Source organism: Erythrolamprus reginae, chromosome 11 (genome assembly GCF_031021105.1).
Source record: "Erythrolamprus reginae isolate rEryReg1 chromosome 11, rEryReg1.hap1, whole genome shotgun sequence".
NCBI lineage: Eukaryota > Metazoa > Chordata > Lepidosauria > Squamata > Dipsadidae > Erythrolamprus > Erythrolamprus reginae.
This window is the reverse complement of record NC_091960.1, coordinates 2,707,349-2,735,206: the sequence shown is the minus strand read 5'-3', so window position 1 is coordinate 2,735,206 and position 27,858 is coordinate 2,707,349. Positions and strand designations below refer to the sequence as shown.

Genomic DNA, 27,858 nt, shown 5'->3' with positions numbered 1-27,858 from the left:
AGAGTGACTTAGGACCGCTTCTCACACCTTGCAGTATCCCGATGGTGGTCGCGTGAACCAAATGGGCAGCTGGTTCAGGTTTATGATGGTGGCGTGATCCGCTCGATCCTGGGATCACGGGATCTGCTTTTGCAACCTTCTGACCAGCCACGTCAACGGGAGAGTTCAGATTCACTTAATGACCGTGTGACTAACTCAACAAATGCAATGATTCGCTTAGCAACGGGGAGCAAGGAAGGTTGCAAAATGGGGCAAACCAATGTTTCACTTAGCAACATAAATTTGGGGCTCATTTATAGTCCTAACTGGAGGAACAGAGAAAATAAAAACTGAGGTTAAAGAAAAACCCCAACAAAAATCATATAGATATATTACTGCAAGTCCCCCAAAGGTGACTTGTGACTGGTCCTCGCACTTACAACAGTCACAGAAACGGGATCAAAATTTGGGCGCCTGTCACTGTTGCTGTGTCCTGGGTTCAAGTGAAGGTTGTTCCATTTGCAACTTTTCCTGCCAGCTTCCAAGAAGCCAAGTCAATAGAGGAAACCTGATTCACTTATTGATTGTGCAATTCGCTTAACAACTGCAGTGATTTGCCCTCCTGTTTTCCTTCCTTTTCTTTCCTCTTTTTTCCTTTTCCTTTCCTGTTCCCCTTCCTTCCTTCCCTCCCACTTCCTTTCCTCTTCTTTTCTTTCTTTCTTTCTTTCTCTTTCTTTCTTTCTTTCTTTCTCTCTCTCTCTTTCTTTCTCTTCCTTCCTTCCTTCCTTCCCTCCCCCTTCCTTTCCTCTTCTTTTCTTTCTTTCTTTCTTTCTTTCTATCTTTCTTTCTTTCTCTTTCTCCCTTCCTTCCCTCCCTCCCCCTTCCTTTCCTCTTCTTTTCTTTCTTTCTTTCTTTCTATCTTTCTTTCTCTTCCTTTCTTTCTCTTCCTTCCTTCCCTCCCCCTTCCTTTCCTCTTCTTTTCTTTCTTTCTTTCTTTCTTTCTATCTTTCTTTCTTTCTCTTTCTCCCTTCCTTCCTTCCCTCCCCCTTCCTTTCCTCTTCTTTTCTTTCTTTCTTTCTTTCTTTCTCTTCCTTCCTTCCCTCCCCCTTCCTTTCCTCTTCTTTTCTTTCTTTCTCTTCCTTCCTTCCCTCCCCCTTCCTTTCCTCTTCTTTTCTTTCTTTCTTTCTATCTTTCTTTCTCTTTCTCCCTTCCTTCCTTCCCTCCCCCTTCCTTTCCTCTTCTTTTCTTTCTTTCTTTCTTTCTCTTCCTTCCTTCCTTCCTTTCCTTTCCTTTCTCCCTCTTTCTTTTATTCTTTCCCTCTCCACTGCACCATTGCAGAATTTTGCGATCCTTAGTCAGGCCCTGAATCCACCCCTTGCACTGAACTAAATGAATTTTAAAAAAAAAAACAATTCCTCCTTGACCAAACTTCTGTCTGCATTTACTCCAACCCCCTCCCTCCCCCAAGGATCACCACAATGGTTGGCTTCCCAAACACTCTCCACCGAACCCAGCCAACCCCATATTCTGAGAACAAGGGAGGCAAAGGCCGAAACAGTGGGAATTAGCATCCTTCCATTACTCTGCCTACTTTTCCTCAGCTGTGTGGGTTGCATACCTGAACAGGGGAGAACCTTTCTCTCTGTAGCAGGAGAGGAGCTTCAGCAGCTGATGGTAGTTGGAACAAGAGGCGTAAAAAAATAAATAAATCCCAGGAGTAGACCATAATAAAGGGGAAGGAGGAAGAGAAGTTGCTTTCCCTTTTTGCAACCTGGTTAACGCTAGGATTTAAGAATAATTAACACCCCCCACCCACCCAAAAAAAGTATGTTCCTTCTACTACAACTTTACTCAGGAAACTGATATTTCACAATACTTCCTACAATGTAGATTATGACACCTCTCTTCAGAGGCCTCCTGCCCATCCAGAAACAGAATGTCAGAAACAGAATTTTCTTTTCAATGTATTTGATGATGATGATGATGATGATGATAATCTGCATAAAATAAAATCACAATCTGTCAGTTGCAAAAGGCCACCGTACTTGGATCTGTGTGCATCATACAAAACTACATCACACAGTCCTAGATACTTGGGAAATGGTCGACTTGAGATATTGTGATACAAAATCCAATGTAATCTTAGATTGCTGTGTATTACTGTTTATTGTGAATAAAATAATAATAATGAGGAGGAGGAGGAGGAGGAGGAGGAGGAGGAGGAGGAGAAGAACAACAAGAACAACAACAACAACAACAACAGAGTTGGAAGGGACCTTGGAGGTCTTCTAGTCCAACCCCCTGCTTAGGCAGAAAAACCCTCCACTACTTCAGACAGATGGTTGTCCAACGTCTTCTTAAAAACTTCCAGTGTTGGAGCCTTCACAACTTCTGGAGGCAACTTCTGTTCCACTGATTAATTGTTCTAACTGCCAGGAAATTTCTCCTTAGTTGTCAAAGTTGCTTTCCTCCTGTTTGTATCTCCTCTGCTGATTTTATTTCCCTGCCACAACTGTTTCTCTTTCCGTTCCTTTCCAGGAGAGATGCCCCTTTAAATATTTTCTTTCCCCTCTGCAGGTAATTTATAAATAGGATGTGCCTTTCCCACCCACCCCTGTCTTTCTTTCGAAGTCTGTTGGGGTTGTGTGTGTGTTTTTACCTTCCCCATTGCGGTTAAAGCTTTTAGTGGGGAAAAAGCTGAACTTTCGGTGTCTTAAAAAGCGAGCTGAGTTCAAAGGAAGGGAAGACCAAATCTGTTGTGTGTTGTGGGAAAGTATAAATAGCCCTAAAGTTGAAACGTTTGGGTTTTTTGTTTTTTTTTAAACTATTGCTGAATTTTTTATTTTTATTTTTTAAGATTCTCACTAGAAGACGTTGTTGTGAGGTCTTTCTACCTGGGGGGAAAGAAAACAGATCGGCCTCTGTAGAAAGTGGAGAAACAAGAAGTTTTAACACCCGGCTCCCAAAATTAAGAATGTGGCTCCATTGGTCTGACTTTGGAAGAAAAGCAACATCTCCTTCTCAACCCCAATTGTAGGCTTAATTTGGGCTGCCTTGGTCTTCCTTCAATCTCTGGCATTTTCCTTTTGTCTTCCAAAGTTGCTCCAAAGTGTCTTGCAAGCCGCTACAAAGGAATGTTTGAACCCATCCCGGCTTAACTTGTGCGAGATGTAACGTCCTGCCTGCCTAGTGACAAACCATGTCAGGCCCAGAGAACAAGCCAAGCAAATTCTCTCAAGCCATCATTGCTTATCTTGCTAGCAGTGGCATTTGTGTCTGTCCTTCCAAGACCAACCTCGGACAGGTGAGTAAGGCCTTGTCCGAAGAGTTAAAAGTTGGCTTTCATAAAAATGGATCTTAAAGTGAAATTTTCCTTGGAGTCCATCTTGAGTGTGTAAAAATAACAGGGTAGCAGAAGAACAATTGGCAGGGACCTTGGAGGTCTTCTAGTCCAACCCCATGGGACCATATGCTATTTCAGACAAGTGGTTGTCTAAATCTCTTTTCTTCCTTTTTTCAAAAAGTTTATTTTTTCTCCACAATAAAAACATGCTTACAACAGAATATACCTTCAATACAGCTTGAACATATATCTCTTCTTTTTTTAAAACATATTTTTTTCTCCAACATAGAATAAAAAACGATACATAGTTTCCAACACAAGATCAAGCTCATTATCAAACATATATTTTTTTCTTTTGTACTTTGTAATAATTTGTATTCTTGTATCTCTTTGTAAAAGGACTCTACAAACATATATTATATATTCATAAACCTCCTAAAATATACCTTCTTGAATACAATTTAGAAAAAAAAAATCACATATCTATTCTATTATATCTTAGCCTTCGGCATATATTGCTGATCGTTTGCTACCTCCTTTTCTAATTTCGTCATACGGATAAACAAATTACCTTCCAATTAAATTTACCGCTAACATTTCCTTCCCCTGCTAAATAATATATCTCTTATTGAATCTAAGCCTTCTCATCTTTATTTACTTTCCTAATATTTTTTTAATAAAATATTCTTTATTAATTATATACATTAAACCCCAAAAGAAAGTGCAAAATAAGCAGTAAACAAAAAATAAGACATATAAACATATGAACATGTAAGCCAGACATGCAGCAAGAATCAGAGAGAGAGGAACGAGTAATATATTATTATATTATATTATATTATATTATATTATATTATATTATATTATATTATATTATATTATATTATATTATATTATATTATATTATATTATATTACAGTATATATTATATTTATTATATTATATTGTCTTGGTCGTACTCAAAGGTGCTTTTTTCAAGCAGCCCCTGGACTTTCTTGGTTTTTTGCTTTCTTTGAAGACATTTCTCTTCTCATGCAAGAAGCTTCCTCAGTTCTGATTGATCATAAAAATATGAACAGGTTGCCCAGTCTCTGAATTTGGATCCCATGACCTTGTGAAATGGCCGTAAGTGCCAAAAACGGTCATAAGTCAATTTTTTTTTCAGTGCTGTGGTAAGTTCGAGGGGTCACTAAATGTGCTCTTTTAAATCAAGGATGACCTGTATTCCCCACTCCCCAATGTTCCCGTTTTCTTGGCTATAAATTTCAGCTGGTTGAAACAAAAATTGCACCATCTAAAGCAGTGTTTCCCAACCTTGGCAACTTGAAGGTATTTGGACTTCAACTCCCAGAATTCCCCAGCCAGCAAATGCTGGGTGGGGAATTCTGGGAGTTGAAGTCCAGATATCTTCAAGTTGCCAAGGTTGGGAAACGCAGGTCTAAAGGAAATAAATATTTAGTTATCAAAGCAACAGTTTAATTACTCCTTAATTACTCTTTGCTCTCTTCCAGAAGGCTCTGAGTGGGTGTTTTCCAACCTCGGGGCTGTTTGGCATCCCGCTACCCTCCTTACGTCCTTCGCAACATGTCGAAGGTGTGCCAGAGTGAGTAATGTTGGATGCGCTTCTCTATACACATCCTGGACAAACCCAGGAAAAATTCTTCCTCTCAATTAAACAGGGGGAGGTGGGGGGGAGAACTGTTGGGAATCTGGGAATTCTAAATTGAGAGCGGGATATTACGTCAATTCGGTGCGTTCCAGGGAAATGAGGGTGTTTTACTACTGATAGAAGATAATATTTGTAGGTCCGGGTTGAACGGGTCCTTGCCACCTTCTGAGCTTGGTGATATTCCTGCAGAGGTTTCATGGGCCAACTAGGTTGTAGGGTCAGTGCTATGACTGCAGAGTTTATAAAGAACGGACCACGTCCTTGTACCACTGATGATGCTCCATAGTTGGGTCGTGAAATGTTTGCAAGAGAACAACCAAACTCGGAGCACCAAGGATAGTACAGTCTCCTCCTCCTGCACCACCACCACCACCTCCTTCTACTTCTCCTCCTTCTACTTCTCCTCCTCCTCCTCCTGCTCCTCCTCCTTTTTCCTCCTCCTCCTCCTGTTCCTTCTCCTCTTCCTCCTCCTCCTCCTTCTGCTCCTCCTCCTCTTTTTCCTCCTTTTCCTCCAACTCCTCCTGCTGCTGCTCCTCCTGCTGCTGCTCCTCCTCCTTCTCCTCCTCCTCCTCTTTTTCCTCCTTTTCCACCAACTCCTCCTCCTCCTCCTCTTCCTCCTCCTTCTGCTGCTCCTCCTCCTCTTTTCCCTCCTCTTCCTCCTGCTCTTCCTGCTCCTGCTCCTGTTCCTCCTCCTCCTCTTTTTCCTCCTTTTCCTCCAACTCCTCCTCTTCCTCCTCCTGCTCCTTCTCCTTCTCCTCCTTTTCCTCCTCCTCTTTTTCCTTCTCCTCTTCTCCTCCTGCTCCTTCTCCTTCTCCTCCTTTTCCCAATCCTCCTCCTCCTCCTCCTTTTCCTCCTCCTCTTTTTCCTTCTCCTCTTCTCCTTCTCCTCCTCCTCCTTCTCCACCTCCTGCTCCTCCTGCTCCTCCTCTCCCAACAAACCCCGCACCCTTCTAGCATTGATGATATTTGCAAGTTGGGTTGTGAAATGTTTGCAAGAGAACCCTCAGGCTCAGAGACCACCAAGGACCCCACCGTCCTTCTCCCCCCTGCAAAGCTCATATCCATCTAGCTGGCCAAGAAAACAACCCAGCTCAGGGAGCCCCCAGGGCCCCAACAAGGAACATGAGTCCCTGCAGAAGAATTCACCCCTCCCTTTGGGCTCAGTGCTGAATAATACGATTGAACCGGCAATCAAAGAGATGGCGATTAACTTAAAAACCGAGGGCTGGTTCATGCAACGGACCTGAAAGCAGACTCTGGGTTTCCCGGATCAGCCAGGGGAATTCAAGCACTGAGGTGTGTGTTCACCCCAGGATGGGTGGCAGGTAACACAGCTGAGCTCCCCCGCCCTTCCCTTCCCTTCCCTTAGTAATTCCAGGCTGAAAACACAGGCCAGCCCTCCGCTTGACCTACTCCAGCCAGGGAGAGGCTCCTCTACTCATTCCGTGCTTGTGTTCCCCCTCCCAGGTTTCTGGTGGACGCCTGTGAGCATCTCCGCCCCCATCTTCACACCGAAGGCCTTTTCCGAAAATGCGGCTCAATGACTCGGATCAAAGCGTTGAAGGTAAAAAAAAAAAGCCCTCCCCCCATGCAACGGAATGGCAGGAAGCGAGTTCAGGTTCCATCCCGGGCTTTGACTTCTCCAAAGAGGTTGCGTCCCTCCTTCCTTTGTGGAGGGCAAAAGGTTGGGCCCCTTTTACCTGTGACCCAGCTTCTCTTTTAGGGGTAGGGATCTGTAGTTCATGAAGAAAATGGGAGTCAATCTTCTTTCTTTCTTTCTTTCTTTCTCTTCCTCCCTCCCTCTCTCCCTCTTCCTATCTTCCTTCCTTCCTTCTTTCCTTCTTTCCTGGCCTTTCTTTCTTTCTTCTTTTTTCTTTTTCTTCCTTCCTTCCCTCCCTCTCCCTCCCTCCCTTTCTTTCTTTCTGTCTTTCTTAATTCTTTCTCTTCCTTCCTCCCTCTCTCCCTCTTCCTATCTTCCTTCCTTCCTTCCTGGCCTTCCTTCCTGGCCTGCCTTCTCTTTCTTTCTTTCTTTCTTTCTTTCTTTCTTTCTTTCTTTCTTTCTTTCTTTCTTACTTTCTCGTTCTCTCTCTCTCTTCCTCCCTCCCTCCCTCCCTCCCTTCCTCATTCCCTCTTCCTTCCTCCCTTCCTTCCAGCCTGTCTGCCTGCCTCTCTCCTCCCTCTCTTTCTTCCGCCCTCTGTCCCTCCCTTCTTTCCTCCTTCACTTCCTCTTTCTTTCCTCCCTCCCTCCCTCCTTCCCTCCTTTCCTGATCGAGGACCTTGCAACAGTCATTAGTGTGAAAAACATTTTTTAGTACAGTCGTAACTTTGAACGGTCCCGAAGGGGATGATTGTATGTTGAGGATCACCTGTAGTTGTTAAGCTTGAGAAATGAGTGTTGGAGCTTTTAGGACAGGGGCTTTTGCTGGCTGGGGAATTCTGGGAGTTGAAGTCCACAAGTCTTCAAAGCTGCCAAGGTTGGAAACCCCTCGGATACCAAGAAGGCAGCGGACTGGAAGGATGAAATCATTTCCATTCAGTTGCTTTGGTTCATGAAAATCTCCTGCCCCCTAGTGTGAGAAACGAGAAATGTAAAAAGCCTGGAAGACGGAACACTTTGGATGAAAAGAGAACAGTTTTAAAATCAGGAATTTGCCTTCACACCTGGAATTCCACATCTCAGCCCACCCTACAAAATAAACCCCTATAAAGGGTTTAATAAGGGCCACCTGGGAGCTTGCCGCTCCCTTGTCTAAAACCAGCAGAAGGACTCCTGCAGAGAAGGTCGATGGAGATCCTCAGGCCTGGTTGTCCCAAAGGTGCTTTTTCAAGAGGCACCTGGACTTGGGTTCTCCTCGAAAATGTTTTGCTTCTCATTCAAAAACCAGAATGTAGAACCGAAGAAGCATTTTTGGATGAATAGCGAAATGTCTTCAAGGAAAAGCCTAGGAAGTCCAGGTGTGTTTTGAAACGGAGCCTTGGGGTTCCTACAGAATTTGAGGGGTTTTTCTTAGTTTGGGGGTGTCTCACCAATTTTTCTTGGGATCTTTGAGAGCTTGCATCTTTCTCCTCTGTTTTCTCCTTCCCCCTTTTCCTTTCTCCTCTTCCTTTCCCCTTCTCTCCTTTGCTTCTCCCACTCGTTCTTCCTCCCTTCCTTCTTTCCCTTCCTGTCTGTGTCTGTGTGTCTCCCTCCCTCCCTTCCTTCTTTCCTTCTTTCTTTCCATCTTTCCTTCCTTCCTTCCTTCTTTCCATCTTTCCTTCTCTTTGTGTTTCCCTTCCTTCCTTCCTTCTCTCTCTGTGTCTTCCTTCCTTCCTTCCTTCCTTCCTTCCTTCCTTCCTTCCTTCCTTCCTTCTCTCTCTCCTCCCCTCCTGCCATCCCTTTCCTTTCATCACTGGAGGCTTTCCAGGAGAGACTGGACTACCATCGGTCAGAAATGGTTGGGGGGAGGGGGTTGGACTAGATGACCTACAAGATCCCTTCCTGCTCTGTTCACCTGTAAGCTTTCCGCCGCCTGGATGGAATCGCTGGTGTTTCTGCTTTGCAGGCCCGGCTGGAAGCGGGCGAGCGGTGCCTGCACATGGCGCTCCCCTGCGATGTGGCCACTCTGGTGAAGCAGTTTCTGAGGAGCCTGCCGGAACCCCTCATCCCCGCCGAGCTGCAAGGCTCCCTCTGCCAGGTGCAGGTCCAAAGCCGAGAAGACCGGGACTCCCTCACTCTGCTGCTCACCTGTCTGCTTCCCCCGAGGAACACCACCGTCCTCCGCTATTTCCTCAGCTTCCTGCAGGAGGTTGTGGCCAGGTGAGCCCCCAAAGGTTTACTGATTGACCGGCTTTATTTCCGTCTGGCTTTTATTATTTTTAATAAACGGCTCAAGGTGGCGAACACGGCTAATCATTCTCCCCCCGCCCTATTTTACAACAAGAGCCCCGTGAGGGGGGTCAGATTGAGAGAAAGTCACCTAGCTGGCCTGGTGGTGAGATTAGAACTCACTGCCTCCTGCTCATTAGCCCAGTTGGTTTTCATGACTAAGAGGAGACTAGAATTTACTGTCTCCTGTTGATTGACACAGAGTCACCCAGCTGACTTTTGTGCCTAAGGCGGGACTACAACTCACTGTCTCCTGGGGATTGGCCCAAAGTCACCCAGTCGGCTTTCATGCCTGAGGTAAAACTAGAACTCACTTTCATGACTGAGGTAAAACTAGAACTCACTGTTTCCTGGGGATTAGTCCAAAGTCACCCAGACAGCTTTCATGCCTGAGGTAAAACTAGAACTCACTGTCTCCTGGTGATTGGCCCAAAGTCACCCAGTCAGCTTTCATACTGAGGTAAAACTAGAACTCACTTTCATGACTGAGGTAAAACTAGAACTCACTGTCTCCTGCTGATTGGCCCAAAGTCACTCAGCCAAATTTTCTGACTAAGGCAGGACTACAATTCAGTGTCTCCTGGCAACTGGCCCAGAATCACCCAGCTGACTTTCCTACCTAAGGCAGGACTAGAACTCCCTGACTCTTGATTTCTAGCCTGGTTCTGTCTGCCCCACTTTTGTCCTAAATCTGTGGAGGCCCGTAATCACTGCAGCCCCCTCCGGCCCCTCAGCACCCATACTGGGAATCCTAATCCCCTTCTCTCCCCCCGACCCGACACGCCCCATCCCGTAGCTTTTCTGCCGGTCTAAACGCCTGTTTTTCTTACTTTGATAGCTAGACACCTAAATCCCCGATTCTTATGTTGCCTTGTTCCTTTGTGAGTCAGACTCTTTGCATTCCGCATGCCTCATACTTGTTCTGTGTGTGTGAGTGTGTGTGTGTGTGTGTGTTGGAGTTGGTGCTACTCTAGAAGGATTGTGCGCTTGGCATCTTTCTGTTAAAACCTCGAATGGACCCCAAGTGTGACTCCCCAAAGCTCAGCTCCTGTCCCTCAGGGAGCTGCTATTTGTAGGGCGCGAACCCCCAAAATGAGGGTGGCAGCAGGCGTGACGCTACACTCAAAGCTCTGGCCCGGTTGCAAGGGGCTGCCGCGGGCCCGCCAACAACCCCCCCCCTGCTCCTATGACGGATGTCTGTTTGCCAGAATGAATGAACCTTCCCATGCTCCAAGGACACGGGGTCCTTCATCCCCCCTCCTCCTCCTCCTCTTCTGCCGCGTGATGGCAAAGCCCTTTTCTCTGGCGACCACGCACAGGAGAAGTTTGTGAATGAGTCACCACAACCTGAGCGCTGTAATGACGGTGTTGCTCATGAAGCTCACATTCATTCTGTTTTAAAAAAAATAAAATAACAGGCTCGTCGGAGGAGGGGGAGAGAGGAAGGAGGAGTAGAACATCGTAGGGCACGTAAAACATGCGCCCACCAACTCAGCCTTGAGGACTGGCGACTTGTTTTTTCCCAAACCAGGGGGCATTGCAGCTCTGAGGACTAGCAACTTTGTTTTCTCCTAAACCAGGGGTGTAAAACTCAAGGTCTGCGGGCCAGATCTGGTTCACAGCATGCTTAGATCTGGCCCGCCCTGGGAACAGCGAAGGAGCAGCCCGCGGTGCCTCTGCCAGTGAAAATGGAGTTTGGGCAGGGCACACTATGGGGTCACAGTTTCTGGCCACGCAGCCCTCCTGCACCCCTCTGTCAGTGAAAATGGAGCTCGGAAGGGCCACACGCAGGCCTTCTGGGCTCTGTTTCCGGCCACAACGGCTTCCTGCAGCCCTCTGTCAGTAAAAATGAAGCTTTGGCTGCACACAGGCCTCCTGGGATCCATTTCCAGCCACAACGGTCTCCTGCAGCCTTCTGTCAGTGAAAACAGAGCTCGGGAGGGCCCCATGCAGGCCTCCTGGGCTCCGTTTCTGGCCAGGATGGCTTCCTGCAGCCCTCTGTCAGTGAAAATGGAGCTTGGGCCGCTCACAGGTCTCCTGGGCTCCATTTCTGGCCACAACAGCCTCCTGCAGTCCTCTGTCAGTGAAAATGGAGCTTGGAGGGCCATGCACAGGTCCTCCGGGCTCCGTTTCAGGGCACGACAACACAAACCTGATGTGGCCCTCCATGAAACCGAATTTGACACCCCAAAACAATGGCTTTTCAGACGCGGCAGGCAAAGAACCCGCCCGATCCCCTGGCCCCTCTCATCTCTCTTTCTCTTGCCTTTACCTGTTGGTCTGTTCTCTCTTCTCGCTCATTCCAAGCCACTTGCTGTGGTCCTCTCTGTGGCTTCTTTTCAGGTGCGCCCAGAACAAGATGGACTTGGACAACCTGTCCGTCATCTTTGTGCCCAACCTCTTCTCCGGGGAGCTGTCCAGCCAGATGGGCATCAGCAAGGCGGAGGAGCAGCTGCGGAGTCACGTGGCCGTCACTCGGGTATTGATCAGCCACGCCACGGAGATTGGTGGGTCATAGGTACAATGGGGGAGGGGAAATTTCTACTTGGCACCACCTGGAAAATGGGGGAGGGGGATGTGGCTTGTGAGTGAAGGCTGACCTAGAAAGCAGGGGACAATGAGTTCTACTCCTGCCTTAAGCATGAAAGCTGGCTGGGTGGCATTGGGCCAATCACCAGGAGACTGGGAGTTCTAGCCCCGCCTTAGGCATGAAAGACAGGTAGGTGACATTGGGCCAATTACCTAGAGACTGTGAATTCTAGACCCACCTTAGGCTTGAAAGCCATCTGGTTGACTTTGGATCAATCATGAGGAGACTGGGAGTTCTAGTTTTACATCAGGCATGGAAGTCAACTGGGTGACTTTGTGCCAATCATGAGGAGACTGGGAGTTCTAGTTTTACATGAGGCATGGAAGTCAACTGGGTGACTTTGGGCCAATCACCAGGAGACTGAGTTCTACTCCTGCCTTAAGCATGAAAGCTGGCTGGGTGGCATTGGGCCAATCACCAGGAGACTGGGAGTTCTAGTCCCACATTAGGCATAAAAGCCAGCTGGGTGACTTTGGACCAATCACCACCAGACTGGGAGTTCTAGTCCCGCCTTAGGCATGAAAGCCAGCAGGGTGACGTTGGGCCAATCACCAGGAGACTGGGAGTTCTAGTCCCGTCTTAGGCATGAAAGATAGCTGGGTGACGTTGGGCCAATCACCAGGAGACTGGGAGTTCTAGTCCCGCCTTAGGCATGAAAGCCAGCAGGGTGACGTTGGACCAATCACCACCAGACTGGGAGTTCTAGTCCCGTCTTAGGCATGAAAGATAGCTGGGTGACGTTGAGCCAGTCACCACCAGACTGGGAGTTCTAGTACCGCCCCTGTTCCTTGCTGGCCCTCCCTTTCATAGAGACCCAGTGCTAAGCAAGGGTGTCACAATCTGCCACAACTTTGTGTTTCTTGGCACTCCCACCCCATAGAGAACTTTTCTTAGGATGTGGAAGTGCCCCCCACCCTTTTAACTTTTCAGAAAGCCCTGAAGACCTGGCTTTTCTCCCCAAACGCTGGCACGGGGTGAGATGAAACCGTGCCCCCCGTTGGGACCCCTAAAATATCCTTCTCTATAGCTAATGCCCAATCTCTGGAATGACGTCGCCCCCTCCCCAAATTCCCATGGCTTCTCCTGGCTTTATTAATATTCGGAAGGGTTGCAAAGCTCTAACTTTCCGGGGGTGTTTGGGGAGAAGAGACCTCTGACACCACCATCACCACCACCCCTCTTAATGTTCTCCACCCTCCTTGTCCTTTTGTCTCGTGTGGGTTTTGTGTTCTTTGCGCAAAGTTTTCTTTCTTTGGAAACGTCTGAACCAATGCAAGCCACCCAGAGCCGCTAAGAGAGAGGGGGCAATGGAGATGTCATATCTCATATTCGATGTTGGGGAGTGTTATGCGTCGTGTGGGCTGCTTCGCCAACGAGGGGCGCCTGGTTCTTTCTTCTTGCGTCTTTGACCTTTTTCCTTTTTATCGATTGAACCTGGCGTGGTGTCGCGCATTGTGACTTAGACTTCGATTTCAACCTTTTATTGTCCCTTTCCATGCACACCTATCGGCACGCATTAAAATGAAATGACGCTGCACTCGGTAACTTCAGTTTTTTTTAAAAAAAATACATCTTTATTGATTATTTACGTTGATAAAAACAAGACGACATAAAAAGAAAGCATACATACATACAAACAAGAGAAAACAAAGCATTATAGAAACATAGAAGATTGACGGCAAAAAAGACCTCATGGACCATCTAGTCTGCCCTTATACTATTTCCTGTATTTTATCTTAAGATGGATATATGTTTATCCCAGGCATGTTTCAATTCAGTTACTCTGGATTTACCAACCACGTCTGCTGGAAGTTTGTTCCAAGGATCTACTACTCTTTCAGTGAAATAATATTTTCTCATGTTGCCTCTGATCTTTCCCCCAACTAATCTCAGATTGTGCCTCCTTGTTCTTGTGTTCATTTTCCTATTAAAAACACTTCCCTCCTGAAACTTATTTAACCCTTTAACATTTAAATGTTTCAAAATTACCTGCTGACTGACAGTTGTAAAAAGCTGAGATGTTCAGTATGATAACAGATTAGGCAAGTAAATAGTATGTTTTACCTATAAACGTTAGAATAGAATAGAATAGAATAGAACAGAATAGGAATAGAATTCTTTATTGGGCAAGCGTGATTTATGCTTTATACATTAAGTAGCTTTGGTATCAGAACTTAGAATGGATACCTGCTATATAGCAGGATATTTTTATTTGCAGTTTATTCATTTGCAACCATTTCAATTCCTCCTTACTAGGGCACATTAGTCTCCTTAAATTATCAATATCTACTTCTCTATGTTTCTTTTCGTTTCAACTATATTTATTCTGTGGTTCATTAAAGTAACTATATTTACATTTGACAAGTTTGTTTTTCACCTCCGTTTTCATTTGAGTGTGTATTCACAATCAAAATTTTAAATATTTGTATACTTTTTTTCGGTTAGCCAGACACACCACCTGTCCCAAGTATTGTGGGATTCCTTGTTATCTTTATCCTGTAGTTCTTAAGTAAGCTTAGTCAGTTTTAATTATGTCCTGTTGCATCTTTGTGTTGGGAGCACCCCCACTCCAGACATCAGCTTAACAGTCGGTTTAAGATGTCTTCACTCAACCTCTCCCCATTTCTAAGAGGTCTGTTTGGGGCGTGCATAAGCGCACCACTGTGCCTACCATCCCTGTCCTACTGTCCTCTTTTATTGTTACTTTTTTACTCAAAACATCACTACCGAGCACTGCACACCAAGACAACTAGAACAGTTTTGCCCAAACGCCATCACTCTGCTAAACAAATAATTCCCTCAACACTGTCAAACTATTTACCAAGCCTGCACTACTATTACTACTAGTTTTTTTCTCATAATTCCTATCACCCATTTCCTCCCACTTAGGACTGTATGACTGTGACTTGTTGCTTGTATCCTTAAGATTTTTATTAATATTGTTTCCTCATTGCTTGTTTGACCCCTAGGACAATCATTAAGCGTTGGACCTCATGATTCTTGACAAATCTATATTTCCTTTTATGTCCACTGCACCAAAGACAAATTCCTTGTGTGTCCAATCACACTTGGCCAATAGAAAAATAATTCTAATTCTTTATATAAACCACTACTATCCTACGCATGTTTGACAAATAAGATAAAAATAAATAAAAGTTTGGACGGCCATATAAATCCGTTTTAACTCACTCCTCGTTTTGCGGGAAACAGAGATCAATAAACCTGGTCTGGTTTCATAATGCACTTGGGGGAAAGGAATCCTCAATCTGAGTATTGCCTTGGCAGTTCTGTGTTAGCAAAAACTTCAGAAGAGAAGGATTTAGGGGTAGTGATTTCTGACAGTCTCAAAATGGGTGAGCAGAGTGGTTGGGTGGTAGGAAAAGCAAGTAGGATGCTTGGCTGCATAGCTAGAGGTATAACAAGCAGGAAGAGGGAGATTGTGATCCCCTTATATAGAGCGCTGGTGAGACCACATTTGGAATACTGTGTTCAGTTCTGGAGACCTCACCTACAAAAAGATATTGACAAAATTGAACGGGTCCAAAGACGGGCTACAAGAATGGTGGAAGGTCTTAAGCATAAAACGTATCAGGAAAGACTTCATGAACTCCATCTGTAGAGTCTGGAGGACAGAAGGGAAAGGGGGGGCATGATCGAAACATTTAAATATGTTAAAGGGTTAAAGAAGTGTTTTTAATAGGAAAGTGAACACAAGAACAAGGGGACACAATCTGAAGTTAGTTGGGGGAAAGATCAAAAGCAACATGAGAAAATATTATTTCACTGAAAGAGTAGTAGATCCTTGGAACAAACTTCCAGCAGACATGGTTGGTCAATCCACAGTAACTGAATTTAAACATCCCTGGGATAAACCTAGATCCATCCTAAGATAAAATACAGGAAATTGTAGAAGGGCAGACTAGATGGACCATGAGGTCTTTTTCTGCCGTCAGTCTTCTGTGTTTCTATGTTTCACGATGATTGTCTGTTCCCAACCACGATTCTCGGTTATGCCAAACAGCTCAGTCCCCCATACAGGGATGGCGAGGCCGACGGTGGGCAGCTTGGCAAGGAAAGGAATCGAGCCATTTTTGGGGCATGAGTCACAGGAGATAGAAGGTAGGGAAGAAGAGAGCAATCTTGACTTGCGTTCCCAGGAACAGAGCGTTCCGCACGGCCCAAATTTACAGGAAGGGAAAGAAGCGCCGGATGAAAAATTCCTTTCTTCCCTGAAGTGTGTGTGTGTGTGTGTTTGTGTGTGAAGCAGCCCATAGGTGTCCATGCCTGCCTTTTGTTTTGCCACAGCTTGCAGAGTTGTGCAGGCACGGTGGCCCTTCCTTCTTTCTCCCATGCAAAGCGAGCGGACGCAATGAGAGTTGTAAGTGCGAGGACAAAGCCATCAGTTGGATCTCATAAGTGAGCCCAGTTACGTCCGGCAAAGTTCGTGTTTTGCAGGATATATTTTTGAATGGAGGGCAGGTGAAGGGTTGCAAATGGCGAGCACTTGAACTCAGGACGTGACGGCGGTTGTAAATCTGTGCCAGGCGCCCGGTGCCCATGTTTTGCTCATGGTGCTGTGGGGAAATGTGGTGACAGTTGTAAGTGTGAGGACCAGTCATCAGCTTGGATCTAATAAGCCAGTTATTATTATTATTATTATTATTATTATTATTATTATTATTATTATTATTATTATTTATTAGACTTGTATGCCGCCCTTCTCCGAAGACTCGGGGCGTCTCACAGAATACAATACAAAAACAATATGTGTACAAATCTAGTAGTTAAAAACTATAAGTTAAAATCCCATTACATTAAAAAGCAGTGAATTAACTCAATCACATCCACACATAACATTTAATGGTTGGGTGGGGAGGGCATGATCTAACTGCCTCACGCCTGGCGACATAGGTGGGTCTTAAGTGTCTTGCGGAAGGCGAGGAGGGTGGGGGCAGTGCAAATCTCTGGAGGGAACTGATTCCAGAGGGCCGGGGCCGCCACAGAGAAGGCTCCTCCCCTATATCCTGAAAAGTTAGTGCTGTGGGATATCTTTTTTACGGAGTGTCTAAATAAGTAGTCCTCAACTTACAACGGTTTGTTCCGTGATCGTTCCAAGTTACAACGGCACTGGAGAGTTATGAACATTTTTCACACGTACAACCTTGGCACCTGTGATTGTGCAATCAAAGTTCAGAAGCTTGGCAATGGGCCACATTGTGTATCGGTAGTGAAAATGGAGCTGCGCATCGTACTGGTCAAACCCAGTTTTATATTGAGCCCGATTTTCCTTTCCTGCCTTCTTGGTTTTAGGCGTGATTCCTGAGCTCTTCCGGGAAAAAATTCACGCCGCCGTTTCGGACCTGGAAAGCAAACAGCGGTTTCGGCAAGGCCGGGAAGAGGCTGAAGATGGCGGTGCTGCGGGGAGAAGGAGACGGCGGCGTAGCGTAAGCTGTGAGTGTGCCAGGGAAAAACCCAGATGAATGGAAGCTGGCAGGGAAGGTTGGAAGTGGTGATTCCTTGAACCCAGGACACAGCAATGGTTACAAATCTGTGCCAGGCGCCAGGCCCTCGCATTTTGATCATGTTACTATAGGGAAGACGTTATGGTTGTAAGTGCGAGGACCAGTCATAAGTTCCCTTTTTCATCCGGTTGGGGTCGCCATGCTAAAAAAAAAAGATGTTTTTCTTTTTCAAAAAGTTTTTATTTTTTCCTCCATTACCATACATAAATCAATATGTGTTAAATTATTGCAGTATTAAAATGAAGTATATTTTGATCAATCATTCATAAATACTTTGTTTATAACATGTTATTTCAGATATGTATATTTTATTAAAATAGTACTGCTTCTTTAAAAAAAGAAGAAAAAATAACTAACCTAATTTTGTCTTCTGGGATGCCCACCAATTAATTTCAAAACACATTTTTTTCTCTCTCTCAAATTGAGCGCTATTAGCTTAATTTATCAAAATAGTTATTCTTTCTCTTGTCTTTGAGTTTAAAGCCATAATGCTTACTTCACCTTTCTTAATCTTTTTATTCACCCTTTGTTTTTTCTTGTCTCCAACTTTATTAACTATAAAAAAAAGATGTTGAGGCTCTAAAAAGAGTGCAGAGCAGAGTAAGCGGGAAGCTTTCAAGGAGAGAGAGACTGCCCCCTGTCAGAAATAGGGTTCTCCTGTTTGGTTGAAGGGTGGACTAGAAGACCTCCAAGGTCCCTTCGAATCCTCTTATTCTATCTCCTGTAGTCTTATTCTCTCCCCAAACAGCTATTTCTCCTTATTTCCAAGTTGAATCTCTCCTTGTTCAGTTTTTCATCCATTAATCCTTGTCTGGCCTTCAGATGCTTTGGAAAATAGCTTGACCTCCTCCTCTCAGATATTGGAAGATGCTATCCTGTCTCCCCTGGTTCTTCTCTTCACTGGAGTAGCCATGCCCAGTTCCTGCAACCGTTCATCGTATGTTTGAGCCTGCAGTCCTCTCATCATCTTGGTTGCTCTTCTCGGCACTCTTTCTAGAGTCCCAGCATCTTTCTTATAATGTATTGACCAAACCTGGGTGCAGCTCTCTAAGTATAGAATGGTATTAGTACCTCCCTTGATCTGGATTCTATCCCTCTGTTAATGCAACTTGGGTTGGTTTTTTTGGCTGTCGTTACACACTGCTAACTCCTATTTAATTGGTTGTCCGTTAAGACTTTTAAGTGCAGTGATACCTCGTCTTACAAACGCCTTGTCATACAAACTTTTCGAGATACAAACCCGGGGTTTAAGATTTTTTTGCCTCTTCTTAAAAATTATTTTCACCTTACAAACCCACCGCCGCCGCTGGGATGCCCCACCTCCGGATTTCCGTTGCCAGCAAAGCACCCGTTTTTGCGCTGCTGGGATTCCCCTGAGGCTCCCCTCCATGGGAAACCCCACCTCCGGACTTCCGTGTTTTTGTGATGCTGCTGGGGAATCCCAGCAGCACAAAAACAGGCACTTCGCTGGCAACAGAAGTTCGGAGGTGGGGTTTCCCATGGAGGGGAACCTCAGGAGAATCCCAGCAGTGCAAAAACGGGCGCTTCGGCTGGCAAAAGGGGTGAATTTTGGGCTTGCACGCATTAATCGCTTTTCCATTGATTCCTATGGCAAACATTGTCTCGTCTTACAAACGTTTCACCTTAAGAACCTCGTCCCGGAAACAATTACGTTTGTAAGACAAGGTATCACTGTACGGCTTTTTCCTTTTGAAAATCCTTTAGGACCAATTGCCTATGAAAGAGGGAAGGTAGACGGGATGAGTATTTTAGAACTGTCAATGTTTTTTTTATATATATCTACTTTGGTTTTGCAGTTATGGTCACGGAAGCCCTGAGCAAATTCAGGAGCTGTCGAACTTTTTGTGCCTGTCCTGACGTGGAAATGAAAGAAGGTGAGGGTGAACTGCCTTTTGCATTTTTGATTCCCCCCCCCCCCCTTTACACCAGGTAGCTCTGGGGTTTAAAGGCGTTTGAGGGCAAAGGAGGGTGGATGAGACCATGGGGCCTGCTTTGTGGGAGGTCTCATGTCGGTCCATTCAGTGTTGCTGGAGTGACTGAGAGGTTCGGTTTGAGTCCGCTTTGGGACCTCTTCCCCCAGAGTCTCAGGATGGCTCGGTCCAGAAAATATCCTTCGGCTCCAAGCGGAAAGCATCCGAGGAGGTTGCGACAGTTACGGAGCTTTCGATCAAGAAAAGGTGAGCTCTTAAACTCCCATCACCGGGGAAAGAGCCGGGGTGGAAGGGCTGAGAAAACCAGGCTTGGATGGGGAAGAGCTTTGGCTTGCGTTGCTGAGCGGGAAGGGACCTTGGAGGCTTTCTAGTCCAGCCGCCTGCGCAAGCAGGAGACCCTATAAGTTGGGGTGGGTTCTTCCCAGTTTGGACCAGTTCACCCAAACTGGTAGCGATCCATTGATGACAATTTTTTTAAAAAATCTGAATTGTTTTGATTTAATTTTTTTGAATTTTTTGATTTTTTTTTTAAATTTTAATTTGAGTTTTCATTTTTTCATTTTTTTCAGGTTTTTTTTGAAATTTTTGAATTTTTGGAGTTTTTAGCTTTTTGATTTTTTTATTTTGTTTGAATTTTTCAATTTTTTAAAAAAATTTTAAAATTAATTTTTAAAATTTGTTTTACATTTTTTTTATTTCCTTCTGAGCGTGTGTAGAAGTAGAGTTCTGGCACTGTGCCTATGGTTGCCATAAATTTTATTTTTAATGATTTTTTTTTGTTATTGGGCATGCGTGTGCGCGCCCACGAGGCGCACCCATGCTGTATGGGAGGGAGCGAACCAACAAGTTGGAGAGAAGTTGGAACCCACAACTTCCCTAAGCCTGTTTGTACAGATGGCTGTCCAGTTCTGGTGGCAAGCAGTTCCACTGGTTAATTGTCCTCGCTGTTAGGGAGTTTCTCCTTAATTCCAAGTTGCTTCTCTCGATTGCAGAGTAAGATGGGTAGCATATAAATTTAAAGGTATCAAAGGGCAACATCACCAATGTAATTAAAAAAAAACCTATCAAAAACCAAACCAAACAATAAGTTTTGCCCATCACTTTGCCCACAGGAGATCGGACTTGGGACTACCCAGTTCAGACCCTTTTGATGGAAATGGTGAAGATTGTTTTAATCAACAGGCTGACATCACTTCCATGCAAGGTAATTCGGGTGGGTGCGGCTCAGAGGTCACAATCATGTGGCCAGGTGAGCTCAAAAACCAACGTTCACATTTCGCACACAAACACAACGCAAAAGCCACACAACTGACTCACAATACAATGCAGCAGCTGGACTTCACACAAAATGTCCCCCGCAACAAGCAGAGCTCAAAAGCCAACTATCACACTTTGCACAAAAATAACACAAAAGTCAACACCACTGTTTCGCGCACAATACAGAAGCAGCTGGACTTCACACAAAGTGGCCCCTGCAAAAAAACAGAGGAACCTCACAGAGTCACAGTTCCAAAAAAGCTTTTAAAAAAGCTTTAAAAAAGTTTTTAAAAAACCCGACAATCAGCTGTGCTGTGGGATCGTGGGAAACTTTTAAAATAACTTTTTAAATGCATTTTTACTACTGGTTTGGAGAACTGGAAGCACTTGTTTATTTATTTATTTATTTAATTTATTTATTGGATTTGTATGCCCCCCTTCTCCGTAGACTCGGGGCGGCTAACAACAATAATAAAAACCAGCATATAAATCCAATACTAAAACAACTAAAAACCCTTATTGTAAAACCAAACATACTTACAAACAAACATATCATACATAAATTGTAAAGGCCTAGGGGGAAAGAATATCTCAGTTCCCCCATGCCTGACGGCAGAGGTGGGTTTTAAGGAGCTTACGAAAGGCGAGGAGGGTGGGGGCAATTTTAATCTCCGTGGGGAGTTGGTTCCAGAGGGCCGGGGCCGCCACAGAGAAGGCTCTTCCCCTGGGCCCCGCCAAACGACATTGTTTTGTTGACGGGACCCGGAGAAGGTCCACTCTGTGGGACCTAACCGCTCACTGGGATTCGTGCGGCAGAAGGCGGTCTCGTAGATACCCTGGTCCGGTGCTTGTTAGTAACAGTTCAGGCAAACCAGCCCGAACCGGTAGCATTTCACCCCCCTGCTTTTCTCGCTTCCGTGAAGCTGCCCTTCTTTCTCTTGCGTCCTCCAAGCCTTTCCTCCATCGCCTCTTTTTTTACAGGCGTCGCAGAGCCTCCGACTGGGAAAGTGCAACGGAAACAGAGCCTCAGCCGGAAACACCCTCGGAGGTGGGTGGGTAAGACTTCCTAGAAATATTCACCTGGCTCACACCTGCCTTCTCTCGATGTATGCAAAGACAGGTTTTCAAATTGAGACTTGCCTCTGCGGAACAGCTGCAATTCCTATCCACATTTTGCAGCATCATGCGTTTCTGGCATTTCAGAGGCCAGGTGTCAATCACTTGGTGTCAGCCATCATTCTGACCCCCTTCCGGTGCATTTCAGTTTGCTGTTGTGTTTTTCCAAACTTTTGCTTCCGTGGCTTAAGGGGCTCTTGTTGTTCTATTTAATGATTATTAATAAGCCGCTCTGACTCCTGGGAGAGGGACGGCATACAAATCTAATAAAGATTGATTGATTGATTGAATGATTGATTGATTGATTGATTTGATTTGTATGCCGCCCGTCTCCGCAGACTCGGGGCGGCTAACAACGATGATAAAAACAACATGTAGAAATCCAATTAATAAAACAACTAAAAACCCTTATTATAAAACCAAACATACACACAAACATACCATGGTATAACTTGCAGCATAAATGAGTCTTGAGTAGTTTACAAAAGACAGGGAGGGTGGGGGCAGTTCTAATCTCCGGGGGGAGTTGGTTCCAGAGGGCCGGGGCCGCCACAGAGAAGGCTCTTCCCCTGGGCCCCGCCAAACGACATTGTTTAGCCGACGGGACCCAGAGAAGGCCAACTCTGTGGGACCTTATCAGTCGCTGGGATTATTATTATATTATTATTATTAGATTTGTATGTCGCCCCTCTCCGAGGACTCGGAGCGGCTCATAACAACAGTACCCAATGCACAAATCTAATGTTAAAAGAACAATTTAAAACCCTTATTATAAAAAACAATCACACAACCTAACAGACCATACATAAAACCATAGTAGCTAGGGGCATATCAGTTTCCCCATGCCTGGTGGCCTGGGTGGGTCTTCAGGAGCTTTCGAATTTCTTAGCAGCGCGGTTGTTAAGTGCCAATTCTCCCCCCACCCCAAACCCTCCCACCCGTCTTTTCTTCCAGGAAGTCCATTACTCCGGCCTGCAACAGCCTTTCACCCTCCCTCACCGAGAGGAAGCAAATAGGCCACAAATCCCTGAGCATCTTCTCTCGCAACAGCAAAAGCCAGGTGAGAACATAGAAACATAGAAACATAGAAGTCTGATGGCAGAAAAAGACCCCATGGTCCATCTAGTCTGCCCTTATACTATTTCCTGTATTTTATCTTACAATGGATATATGTTTATCCCAGGCATGTTTAAATTCAGTTACTGTGGATTTATCTGCCACATCTGCTGGAAGTTTGTTCCAAGGATCTACTACTCTTTCAGTAAAATAATATTTTCTCATGTTGCTTTTGATCTTTCCCCCAACTAACTTCAGATTGTGTCCCCTTGTTCTTGTGTTCACTTTCCTGTTAAAAACACTTCCCTCCTGGACCTTATTTAACCCTTTAACATATTTAAATGTTTCGATCATGTCCCCCCTTTTCCTTCTGTCCTCCAGACTCTACAGATTGAGTTCATTAAGTCTTTCCTGATACGTTTTATACTTAAGACCTTCCACCATTCTTGTAGCCCGTCTTTGGACCCGTTCAATTTTGTCAAGAACTCTTGACATGAAAGGACCCTCACCTAACTACGCACCCCCCGGGCAATGGTTGAAGTTGCGGGCACATCCTTTCACCCTGGAAGCTCCTTGGGGCTTCTGACAACGAGTGGGACCAAACTAGAGAAAGTACAACTGGTGCAAGAAAGGAGCAAAAAAGGGGCAACAAGAAGGATCGAGGAAATGGAGCATCTCCCTTAGGAAACCAGGTTGCAACACCTTGGTCTCTTCAGCCTTGAAAGACGGCATTTAAGGGGTGACTTGATCGAAGTGTATAAAATCATACATGGGATAGAAAAGGTGAATAGAGAAAAAATCTTCTCTCTATCAGGAAAGACATCATGAACTCCGTCTGTAGAGTCTGGAGGACAGAAGGGAAAGGGGGGACATGATCGAAACATTTAAATATGTTAAAGGGTTAAATAAGGTCCAGGAAGGAAGTGTTTTTAATAGGAAAGTGAACACAAGAACAAGGGGGCACAATCTGAAGTCAGTTGGGGGAAAGATCAGAAGCAACGTGAGAAAATATTATTTTACTGAAAGAGTAGTAGATCCTTGGAACAAACTTCCAGCAGACGTGGTTGGTAAATCCAGAGTAACTGAATTGAAACATGCCTGGGATAAACATTGATCCATCCTAAGATAAAATACAGAAAATAGTATAAGGGCAGACTAGATGGACCATGAGGTCCTTTTCTGCCGTCAGTCTTCTATGTTTCTATGTTTCTATCACACAATACTAGGACGAGGGGGCCCTCCCTAAAGTTCATAGGTGAGAAAGTGAGGACAAATCAAGGGAAATATTTCTTCACCCAGAGGGTCCATGGTTTATGGAATTCCCTTCCAGAAGAGGTTGTGACAGCTGTCAGCCTGGAGAGCTTCAAGTCAGGATTAGACAGATTCATGGATGCCAAGTGTATCCATGGTGGTTATTGAAACGGATGTCCAAGTGCCGCCTCTACGTTGGTTGAGACAGGCAGGTTTCCCTTGGGTCCCATTTGTTGAGGGTCAAGGGAAAGGGAGGGTCTTGCCTTCTCTTTCTGCTCAAGATCCCCAAGGACAATTGATGGGCCACTGTGGGACACAGAATGCTGGACTCCATGGGCTTTGGCCCCATTCAGCATGGCTCTTCTTACGTTCTTAAGTTCTTAATTACACATCCCCTGGGCAATGATCCTTTCACCATGGAAGCATTTTGGGGCTTCTGACACGGAAGTCGTAGTAGTCATTTTCGCGACGAGTGGGACAAAACTAGAGAACATACAACTGGATTTATTCAGCGTTGTTCCTTTTTCCGATCTTCAACCCAGCTACCCCACTCCTTCTCTGCCAAAGGAGATGACCCCGGTGGATGGTTCCCACTGAAGAAGAGGAGGCAAGATACAGGCAACCTCCCCACGATCCTCCCGCAGTGGGCCGGGCTGCAATCCTACAAGGTCCAGGAAGATCAAAGAGGTATGTGCTTGGTGGTGCCGGACCTCTTTATTTATTTATTAGATTTATAGACCGCCCTTGGCCTCGTGGACTCAGGGCGGCTTGCAAGAATAAAATATAAACAAGAATAAAAATGGTACAAACAATTAATAGGAAAGTGAACCCACAATCTGAGGTGAGTTGGGGGAAAAGATCAGAAGCAATGTGAGAAAATATTATTTGACTGAAAGAGGAGTAGATGCTTGGAACAAACTTCCAGCAGACGTGATTGGTCAATCCACAGGAACTGAATTTAAACATGCCTGGGATAACCATATATCCATCCTAAGATAAAATACAGGAAATAGTATAAGGGCAGACTGGATGGGCCATGAGGTCTTTTTCTGCCGTCAGTCTTCTATGTTTCTATTAAAAAGTTAAGAAAAATAAAAATCCCAGCATAAAACCCATCAGTCACCCCTCATTCACACTACTGGCTGGAGCGAAGAGTATTGCTCAATGGCCTCAGGCCTGCCGGCATAGATGTGTTTTTAACGCCTTTCAGAAGGCAAGGAGAGTGGGGGGCGGTATGCATCTCTGGGCGGAGTTGGTTCCAGAGGACTGGGGCCACAACAGAGAAGGCCCTTCACTGCAGACCCGACAGTCAGCATTGTTTGGCCGACGGGACCTGGAGAAGGCCGACTCAGGCTAACCTAACTGATCGTTGGGACATATGAGGCAGAGGGCGGTCCTGTAAACAATCTGGTCCACAGGGCTACCAAGAAAGGCTTGAAGGGGCTTCCGAGAAGACCTTCCGTAACTGTGGTTTGTAAGAAGGATTGTAACACAGCTGTTTATTTTGGATTTGTTCGAAGGGTCTCCAAGCCACACACCTGGCAAAGAGGCAAGTGCTCGTGTCTCCTTCAACCCGAGGGCTTTGGAGGAGGATGCGAAGTCCAGGAGACCTGGAGAACCAAGGCCTTATTTTGAGGTGCTCAATTCCCAGCAGAATGCAGGCGCCGCCCTCGGCAAGACAGGAGGGCTGTTGGTGAAGATAGAGGCCCTGGCCGAAACGAGCAGGCAAGGCGTCGTCGCGCTTGCCATGCGCCGCAGAGTTCTTCGGCGGTCTCTGAGCTGGCCGGAAGAGCTCTCGTTGAAGGATGCCACAGACGAAACCGATTTCTCCCCGGATGAAGCCACCGCTAGCCCAGGGAGGCCGGAGGGCCTTGGTCGAGCCGAGCCGGCTCAGCTTGGCACGATGGAAGTCATATGCGGCATGAAACAACTCAGCCTTCACAGGGTCGAGGCGCCACCGGAAAGCTCCAGAGCTGGCTGTTCAGCAAACGAATCCTGCAATCTTTCTCCAAAGCTGTCTCTGCCTCGGTCGGAAGCGTTGGAGGAGGCTGGGCAGGGTCTCGCCGATCCAACTCCCGCAGGACGATTCTCCCCCGACTCCCGACAGGCTCCGCTTCGCTCCAACGAAGAGCTCAGCCTCCTCGACTCGCCCAAGCCCAGAACCAGGCGCCGTTTCAGACGGTCGATCAGCCACGAGAGTTGCCTCCCCTTGCAGGACGGGGTTTCCAAGGGTGGGGAATGCAAGCCGCCATCGAAGACGCCCCTGCAGCAGTTCAAGGCTTGCAGCCGGCAAATCTTCATCACCCACAAGCACATCAGGAGTTCTTTGGCGGGGATGTGGGGCCGGAAAGAGGGGTACAGGCCCACAGGGGGGACCCCAGACCAGCAGACCAACCTCCTGTTGGGAGATCACCAGATCCAGCCCCAGAGCTGCCATTCTCCCCAAAACACTGCCAGGGAGTTGTAGGTTATGGTTAATTCAAGATGCTCCAATTTGTCACCACCATCCCCGATAACATTCATGCCGGTAGGAGCTACCGATGTTTGTCTGGGGCTCATTAATTGGGTCTAAATTTGAGCAGAAGCATCTTGTGGGAGGGGGTCAAGCCAAAGAAGGCTCTGCTTCGCTCAAATCCTGTGGGGTGTTTGACGGCGTGCGGGAATCCCGCCTGTAATTTTTGCCTTTCTCAAGGTAAAATGGTTTGACACGGCAAACGGTCCTCTTCTCCTGCCATTTGTATATGCGTGTGTGTTTTCCCCTCCCCTCCCTGCAGCTGTTGGTACTTTCCTCTGCCTTGGTTATTTTTTTTTATTATGCCCCCACCCTCCAAAATAGGAAGTTTTTGACTGCAAGGCGGGAAAGAGTTCCTGAAGGCAGCGTGTGAAAAACCTGGAAATTTTTGTTTGGCAACGTCTGCTTTTGCCTTGCAGTCGCTGGCTTCCCCTTTGTCTAAAATTATGAATCGCTGGAAGAGCAATAAAAATTCATGACTACATTTTTCATTGATTTTTTTTGGTGGTGGGGGGATTATGTCTTGGTGCAATGTTTACATATGCCCTCAAGGGGGCGCCAAGAGCCTTCCTGATTGCCAACAATTGTCACCTTCCATTTCTTTTTAATTTCTTCTCTCTCTCTCTCTCTCTCTCTCGCTCTCTCTCTCTCTCTATCTATCTATGTGTGTGTGTTTACTTGCTCACACGCTGGGTGTTCGGCAATCCTAAATAATTAAAAGCCAAAGTGCCACGCAGCTGCGGTTCTCGGGCCTGACCTTCTCCTCCTTAAGCTGTTTTTAATGAGAAGGTTTCTTTTTTAATTGCCCCCTGGTTGCAATTTATCTTTGTTAAGCGATGTCACAGCCCCGCTCCTCGTCCAAAATGAACTCCAAAATGCACAACCGGCTGCGAGAGAGTTTAATAAAATGTTGCAACCTGTTGTCACCTAAGCCGGAGTTTTACAACCCTCTTCCAGTGATGGGCTCCTACAGGTACGCAGTCAGTTAAAAAAATATCTTTTTTTTTCCTTCTGGGCTCTGGGTATGTTTTTTCCTATCGCAGTAAATGAGGTTGAATGTGTATAATTTTAGAAAAGCTGTGTGTGTATGTGTGTGTGTGTATACATACAAATACAGTTTATATAGTAGACAATGTATACTTTTGTGTGCCTGTGTGTAATATGTATGTACACATATGACATATATACATAGAATTAAATAGTATATTTTGGATGTTCAGTAATAGCAAATAGATAGGGAAATTCTTGGTTTAGACAACTTACAACTCCGTCGTCTCTGTTCCGACTTGATTATAGTTCATAAAATCATATACCAAAATGTTCTACCTGTTAATGACTACTTCACCTTCAACCTCAACAACACACGAGGACGAAATTGATTTAAACTAAATGTCAACCGCTCCAAACTTAACTGCAAAAAATATGAATTAATTAATTAATTAATTGATTAATTGATTGATTAATTAATTAAATTGTATCTCTTTGAGGAGAGGCCAGGCACTCTGACCCTAACCTTTGATGTGAGTGAAATCAAGTTGGCCACCTTTAAGCCAGTAACAAGACCTTTAAGCCACCCTTGGTCACATGATCACCAAACCACTCCCACTTGGTCACATGGCCAGCAAGCCACACCCACAAAATAAGCCACGCCCACAGTGTGGTAGTAAAAAAAATTGCAGCCCTTCGCTTTTCCTCGTCATATTGGTTTGATTAATTTCTCTGTGCAAAATCCTTTCTAAGATCCAAG

The 27,858-nt window shown here is 45.5% G+C and overlaps 2 protein-coding genes across 3 annotated transcripts in view; one reads left to right on the top strand and one right to left on the bottom strand.

Moving 5' to 3' along the window:
- Positions 1–1,688, bottom strand: part of RASGRP4 (RAS guanyl releasing protein 4) — a 32,473-nt gene extending 30,785 nt beyond the window's left edge. Inside the window, exon 1 of the mRNA XM_070764679.1 lies at positions 1,598–1,688. The gene's annotated coding sequence lies outside the window, so the exon portion shown is untranslated. The remainder of the gene's footprint in view (positions 1–1,597) is intronic.
- Positions 1,689–2,595: 907 nt separating this feature from the next.
- LOC139174366 (uncharacterized) lies at positions 2,596–26,595 on the top strand. 2 transcript variants are annotated; one of them, XM_070764678.1, is made up of 13 exons: positions 2,596–3,283; positions 4,837–4,925; positions 6,458–6,554; positions 8,533–8,786; positions 11,199–11,362; positions 16,756–16,896; positions 18,785–18,862; positions 19,069–19,165; positions 20,032–20,123; positions 21,158–21,224; positions 22,247–22,352; positions 24,142–24,286; positions 25,120–26,595. In XM_070764678.1, exons 1-13 carry the CDS (start codon positions 3,179–3,181, stop codon positions 26,064–26,066), a joined length of 2,382 nt encoding a protein of 793 aa, XP_070620779.1. In that variant the 5' UTR covers positions 2,596–3,178; the 3' UTR covers positions 26,067–26,595. The 2 variants fall into 2 exon arrangements, with proteins under 2 accessions (XP_070620779.1, XP_070620778.1); XM_070764677.1 differs by having other exon boundaries at positions 4,834–4,925.
- The last annotated feature ends 1,263 nt before the right edge of the window (positions 26,596–27,858 follow it).

Bases quoted from the DNA above. Each gene is read 5' to 3' on its own strand.
- LOC139174366 (XM_070764677.1), top strand. From the start codon at position 3,179: ATGTCAGGCCCAGAGAACAAGCCAAGCAAATTCTCTCAAGCCATCATT. The intron at 4,926-6,457 runs GTGAGTAATGTT...TCCCCCTCCCAG, and splicing joins CATGTCGAAGGTGTGCCAGA to GTTTCTGGTGGACGCCTGTG. The intron at 21,225-22,246 runs GTGGGTGGGTAA...CTTTTCTTCCAG, and splicing joins AGCCGGAAACACCCTCGGAG to GAAGTCCATTACTCCGGCCT.